The sequence below is a fragment of the Dipodomys ordii genome, unplaced genomic scaffold, assembly GCF_000151885.1.
Source record: "Dipodomys ordii isolate 6190 unplaced genomic scaffold, Dord_2.0 Scaffold196, whole genome shotgun sequence".
Taxonomy (NCBI): Eukaryota; Metazoa; Chordata; class Mammalia; order Rodentia; family Heteromyidae; genus Dipodomys; species Dipodomys ordii.
This window is the reverse complement of record NW_012267412.1, coordinates 728050-735010: the sequence shown is the minus strand read 5'-3', so window position 1 is coordinate 735010 and position 6961 is coordinate 728050. Positions and strand designations below refer to the sequence as shown.

Sequence of the window (6961 nt, the reverse complement as noted above, 5' to 3'; positions counted from 1 at the left end):
GGAGGAGGCGAGGAGCGCCGGGTACCGGGCCGGGGGAGCCGCGGGCTCTCGGGGAAGAGACCGATGATGAACAAGCTTTACATCGGGAACCTGAGCCCCGCCGTCACCGCCGACGACCTCCGGCAGCTCTTCGGGGACAGGAAGCTGCCCCTGGCGGGACAGGTCCTGCTCAAGTCTGGCTACGCCTTCGTGGACTACCCCGACCAGAACTGGGCCATCCGCGCCATCGAGACCCTCTCGGGTGAGTGCTCAGCGCTGCCCCTTCCCCCCTGCTCCGTCCCGTTCCAGCCGGGACGCAGCCCGCACGGAGGGCCGAGCCCTGCGGGCGGCGCCCGGCGGGGGCTCCCGTGCCCGCACGCTCTCACTTCCACGCACCGGCTCAACTCTCGTCTCCAGCCCGCTCCCGGGACGGCCCGCTCCCCTCCCCCCGCAGCCCGGGGCTCACCCCTCGCCCTCCGGGCCGCACCTCTGGGGCACCTCCCGGGTCCCTCCGGGGGGGTCCCCGGGGCTCGCTTGCTCTTTGGGCGCACCCATAGGGCCCCGTACGGCTCTTCATAGGCCCCCACCCCCACCCTTGTACCGTCCGATGCCCCCCCACCCCAGGTTCACTGACCTTCCCGTCACCCCCTTTGCAAGAGACCCCCTCTCCCCAAATCCGGCATCTCCTCCTTCCCTGGCCGGACTTTCCTTCCCATGCCGCGTGCCCAGAACCTCCCTGAGCCGCACTCTGGTTTTGAGCCCCCTCCTCACCTGTCTTCCCCCCCCCACTTTCGTCACCCCTCGGTTTCACCTGGATGGTCCCCTCGAAGTCTCGGGGCTCCCCCCGCCCCAGCCCCGCACGCCCGCACATCTCCCTCGCTCCTCTCCCGAAGCTCAGTCCCCTCGCTGGTCTCGCAAGCGCTCCTATTTTTCCCTGAATTTTTTGTCCGATTTTATTGAGAAGAACTCGGGGCTGGGGGCTTTCCGCCGCCCGTCCCCCTGCCTCCCGCTCGGCCAGAAGCACCTTTTTACGAGGTGCCCTGTCTCAACTCGGTGGGGGCCCGGGCTGAGAACCGGGAAAGAGGAGACCGGGGGGCCCGCGAGCGCGCCGGAGCCCAGACGGGAGTCGGAGAGCGACACACACACACACACACACACTCGCGCGCGCGCGCTCTCCCCAGCCCTCCCTCCCGCACACGCTGCGCGCGGAGCCGCGCTCGGACCCGGGCCCCGGGCCCCGCGGCCCCGCTCGGCCGGAGCCCCTTCCCCAAGAGCGCGTGGGGTGGGGGCGGGGCGGCGGCCAGGCCAAGGTGACACCCAGAAGCGGGGGGGGGCCGGGGCTGGTCGCTGCTGCACACCCAGGGGGGGCTTCGGTGCGTCTGTTTGGGGTCACCGGGAAGGTGGGTGGGTGGGGGGGTCGCACGTGGTGGAGCCTTGGCGGTCCCGGGTTTTCGGAATGGAGAGGTGGGGGCCGGCTCGGGAACGGGGCCGCGCCAGCCTTGCAGCTTGAGTTTCAAATGAGCTCATCCTTTCAAATTGGCGCCGCTCTTTATTAAATTTGTTTTTCCGGTAATGCCACCCACAGCTCTACCTGGGGTCGGAGCCGACCTCGCACCCTTCCTTTCGGGGCCCGAGAGCCGAGAAGCCCACCTTGAATTACTCTGGGTACTAAGTTCGCTGGGCTGGCGCGGGGTGGGAGACCCCTGGAGGGCGCCCGAAGGCGGTGCCCAAACTTAAGAGTTGTGTGTCTGCCCCTCCTAGACCCCCGCGCGTTTGGTCTCGGGAAGGTTCTGAGTGCTTTAAATTTCTGTTTTTAAAGGTAAAGTGGAATTGCATGGGAAAATCATGGAAGTTGATTACTCAGTCTCTAAAAAGCTAAGGTAAATATATTTTGTTTAGATTCTTTTTTTTTTTTTTTGCTGTTGGGATTACGTGTAAGTAAAAAAAAAATAAAAAACCACCCAGCTTTTAAAAACATGCCCTTAGTTTTGAAAAGGATTTTCGTGGAGATAGATAGCATAGAAAGTTACATTGATTTACTTTTTTTTTTTTACTTTCATTATATAAGGTGCTTTCTGTGCTTGGAAAATATCTGGTATCTAATGGGGGGGGAGGGTCGGGTGGATAACTGGGTTCAGTTCTCCGGGACCAGTTAACTTGTTTTTCAGAAGTTGCCTCCCCCCACCCCCCCTGCTTCCCACTCCCATCCCTACCCCTGCACAATGGCAACAAATGCTTGTCAAGACTTCCTGTGAGATGTTAAGTGTAAATATTTACTGTGTCAGCTGAATTGCTTAACCAAACTTCGCGATTAATTCTTTTTGGATATTTTAATGTGGAATGATAAAATCAATTAAGGGGTCCATATATTTCTGAGGCATTCTTAAAGAAATCGTTTTTGTGGATGGACAAACAGAATTGTTTCTGAGCAGTTTGTTATTGTTGTTGCTTTTAAGAAAACCTTGGTGGCACAATAGGCAACAAGGGGAGATCTATAGCCAAATTTAAGTGTACTAGCTTAATGAGGGAGTAATAAGTTTTGTGGGGATGGGATTTCTCCACAGTGATTTGCTAACATTGAGAGTTATCTAAGAAAAGAGGGAGGTCGAGCATCTTTGTTTAAAGTTTAATGTGGACTTTAAATTTGGGCCCTTTATTACTCATTCTGAACTCTTTCTTCCTTGTGTCTCAGCTTAGTTTATGTCTCATTCACATACATTTCTTCATTATTACTCATTACACAGCTGATGGTGAGGAACCAAAATGAAGTTACTACCTTGATGGTCTATAGGGTAGCCACTTCCTTGGTTTTTCAGGATTGAATATATTTTAAAACAAGGCACTTTTGATAAATGCTGGGATGTGTTGAGATTTTTTTAAAAAATGTTGCACATTTCTACATACATCTTAAATAACATCTTTTGTTTGTAAATGAGTCTGTGCCCTATTAGAAAATTAGTATCTCTTATTTGAAAAAAAAAAAAGATGGGAGTTAGGATTTGCAGTTTCCTGTGTCACATGAAGCTAGTTCTTCCTTATGTTGTAAAAGATACAATATGTAACTAACTGGGTTTTAGTAAGTATTCCAAATTTTTTATTTTCTTTTACTAGTTTTCAAAAAGTGTCCTAAATTTGTATGCTTTTCTAATATTATTTCTTACTTGAGAAGTCCAAGTGGCAGTTTTTTGCTACACTGAATACTTATTTAAGGTTAAGTTACTTATCCCACAGTATGTGAAAGTTTGATGAACATATTGAATAATGTTTGAAAGAACTATCCCATGTATTTAGTGCATTGTATTTCTAAATCAACTTCTGTTGACTTTCTAGCTGTTGTGAATTCTTCGATGGTTACAATTAGTAAAAATCACTAGACTTTTAACTTTGGATACTTTATATCCCATTATTTTATGATGCATTGTACATTATTTTCAACACAAGTGAAAAACTAGTTCAAAGTCATTAACCTCAACTAGAACTCAGCAAACACTACTTTTTTTAGCATTTTTTTTCAAAATGCAGACATTAATTGTTGTTGTCTGGCATGTCAATGAAAGAATTTTGTTCTGCTCATATGGGTTCAGAATTAGAGTCATGTCCCAAGTTCTTTGTATAAATTAAAGAAAGAACGATCTAGGACTTACCCAGTGCTCTTAGCACATGATTTCTTTGAACATGTTGGTGATATGAAATACCCAGGAAGCAGCTGAAAATGCACTGTGTATGATTCACTGCATTTGAAGATGGCTAACATACCAAATGTATGCATAAGCTGCTGCTGTATGGGGGTTGCGTCATTTCTGATTGGATGGTTTTATTCTTTTTTTCCTTTCCTTTATTAGTTTGAAATGCAGAAGTTTGCTAGTTGTACTGCGGGCTAAGGGAGAGGTAGCTATGAGTGATTTGTGAACTGGTTCAGACTCCTGGGATGAGGCTGAATGAAGTATTAGGCTGGTGACTTTCAAAAACCAGGCTACTGTGACACTTCAAGCCAAAGCTTTTATATATATTTTATTGTTCTCTTGGTGCATTTCTATGCAAATTAACAAGTTATAAGTAAATTTGTAAGCATTAAGTCAGTTCTATATGTGGTTTTTGTGTTAGTTGAAGTGCAAATGGGAAGAACACAATTCATCCTTATTGCCTGCTTACTTAAAAATGATTCAACAATTGAGTGCTAATTTTCTTAATATTTTACTTGTTTCTTTGATTTTTCAAGAAGCAACATTAATACCTCAAATAGAACTTAAAGCCAATGATAGTTTGAAGGGAGGTAGTTTTAACCTTAATTTATGAAATTATTGGCATGCTATTTGTTTACCAATAGGGTCTTTTGTTACTTATCATTTCTTATTTCCCAGCAGATAGACAAGCTACCACTGTTTTCTCAGTTACTCAGAAAATTCTTTTTACCACATGTACTTCATTCTTAAATGCAAATCATTGTAATGTAAACCATGCACAAAGCATCAATTTCTCTTTCTAAATTGTATTCAGTCTACTGAATAAAAATCTTTGTTTTTTTCCCCTTTATTTATATATCTTGGTAATACAGATGGACCAAAGATTTATTAATAAAAGAACAATTTGATAACTTTAAAAATACTGATAAAAGTTGTCACAACTTCCTTGATAGAAATTCATTTTGCGTGTTGAAGTTTAAAAAGCCATGGATACACACATATACATGTGCACCCACAGTTGTTTTTGAACTAAGACATGCCAACTTGAATATGCTTTTGAAAGTAAAGTTGAATGATTCTGTGAAAAACAAAACTTTGAAAAATGCAATTTCTGCCCACTTGTAGGAAGTAACTAAGCAATGTAGGGTATGTTTCCGTGGTGTGAATACTAGGAGATAGTGTAGGGAAAAGCTATGAATTTGTCTTTCATGAGTTAAAAATCAGTAATTGTGCTGTCTCTAATGCAAATGAATTTCATCTCCTATAGGAATGTTAAAGAAAACAGTATCTCAATTGTATTTTGCTTGTATGTACTACATTGTGTATAGATGAATTAAATACCAAAAAGCAAAAAGAAAAAAAAACCCACCCAACCTCAAGCCCTCCCTACAACAAAGGCTTTTGCTGAATCAAGTTTTAATGTTTTAGAAACAGAAAAGACTTTATTATGTTAAAGTCATATGGTAGTCTCCTATCTCAAGAATTTGTTGAAATAAGAATTAATTCCTAGATTTAATTTTATAGCTGTAATGAGTGAATATAATATATATTAGTATAGTACATTTATTAAAGAGGAAATATAAATATTCATCATTAAGGTTACTTTTTAGTTTGCTTTAAGGTTGAATGTTTTCTATTTTTCAAAAGGTTAATTTTTCATATTCTAGAGAGTACACACTTTTGTGACTTCTAAGAATTAAGTATTACGATTAAATGGAAAAGAAAAAAAACTTGGTAGTTTAGGTAATGATGAAGGTTTAAAATTCTAGCTTTGTTTTCAAAAGACTAATCACTTTTAGCCTTGTTTAGTTAAACATTAAAAAGTAATAAGATCTAAAAATCAAAATAGTTCTTATTTGCTTGATTTTTCAGTTCACCTAATGGATATCAATTTTAAATTGTAAATGGACAATTTAAGGAGGCATATAATTGCCAAGCACCTACATTTCAATTCTAGAAGATAGTTCTTGATATATAGTATATTTCCTAAATTGTACTTTTCAACAATAATCATAATTGATAATTATCTTTCCTTGTGGTTATAGTTAATATGACCAGTAAGAGATGGTCTAAGAGTTTTATGTTAAAGCAACATTAGCATTTAATAGATGAGGCAAGATCAGTAATATTTAAAATAAGCCCTTCATACATAATATTCTAAAGTACAATGCTGTATATTTTAAGAAATACTTTTAACTTAAATTTTTTTATGTGAGATTCGAAGATTGAGAACTAATGACATGTCAGAATTTGCATTTTAGCATTACTTTGCATAAACAAGTTTGTGTTTAGTGAGTTAGGGAATAATATTAGTATTTAATCGGGCATAAAAAAGGATGGTAACCTGGACACATTTATTGAAAGTTACAAGATCTGTGAAATACAAATTTCTCTAAGATTTATACATGTTTGACACTTTTAAACTTTTAAAATATTTGCTGTCTGCCGTTGAATCACTCTTGCAAATTTGGTAATGAAACCCTGAAAAGTAGATGAGCAATTTGTCAGAGTTGTTAGGGATATTACTGAGCTAAGTGTGTCATCTCTGATTCAGTGGGGAGTGTACAAGCATGTATTTTGTGAGGGACAGTAGTTCAGACAGATAGTACCAAGAGAGAACAGAAGGAGATCTTTAATTGAGCAACAGTTTCTCTGAGTTTCAGTCCAGACCAGGGTAGGCAATTGAGGCATTGAAGCCTGCAAAGGAATCAGATGTAATGGTATTTTCTCAGAGTGATGCTCGTTTTTTTTTTTTGTTTTTTTTTGGTCAGTTGTGGGGCTTGAACTCTGGGCTTGGGCGCTGTCCCTGCGCTCTTCAGCTCAAGGCGAGCGCTCTACTGCTTGAGCCATAGCACCACTTCTGGTTTTCTAGTGATTTATTGGAGATAAGAGTCTCACGGACTCTCCTGCCGGGGCTGGCTTTGAACTGTGATCCTCAGATCTCAGCCTCCTGAGTAGTTAGGATTATAGGCGTGAGCAACCAGCGCCTGGCTCAGTGATGCTCTTGTAGGTTGCTGATCTTATTATGAAAGTTAAAGCATGGACATATGTAGTGTTTTTGTTTCTGCTTGCTTATTTGTTTTGCTGAACATGGCATTGCAAGAACTATCCAATGTAAAATCTATTTTCCGGGGGCGGGGGGAGGATGGGAAGGGTTGGGAAGGGGAAACAAAGGAGGAGGCTACAATGCTTGATAAGAAATGTACTCATTATCTTGCCCATGTAATTGTAACCCTCTGTACAGTATTTTCACAATAAAAAATAAATAAAAATTTAAAAAAATCTATTTTCTTTCCTAA

General features: G+C 42.3%; 1 protein-coding gene across 1 annotated transcript in view; it reads left to right on the top strand.

The window, feature by feature from the left end:
- Positions 1 to 3340, top strand: part of LOC105999681 — a 46020-nt gene extending 42680 nt beyond the window's left edge. The window contains 3 exon segments of the mRNA XM_013034765.1: positions 5 to 241; positions 1799 to 1859; positions 3310 to 3340. Coding sequence (XP_012890219.1) covers positions 5 to 241; positions 1799 to 1859; positions 3310 to 3340 — 329 coding nt within the window.
- Positions 3341 to 6961: the final 3621 nt, after the last annotated feature.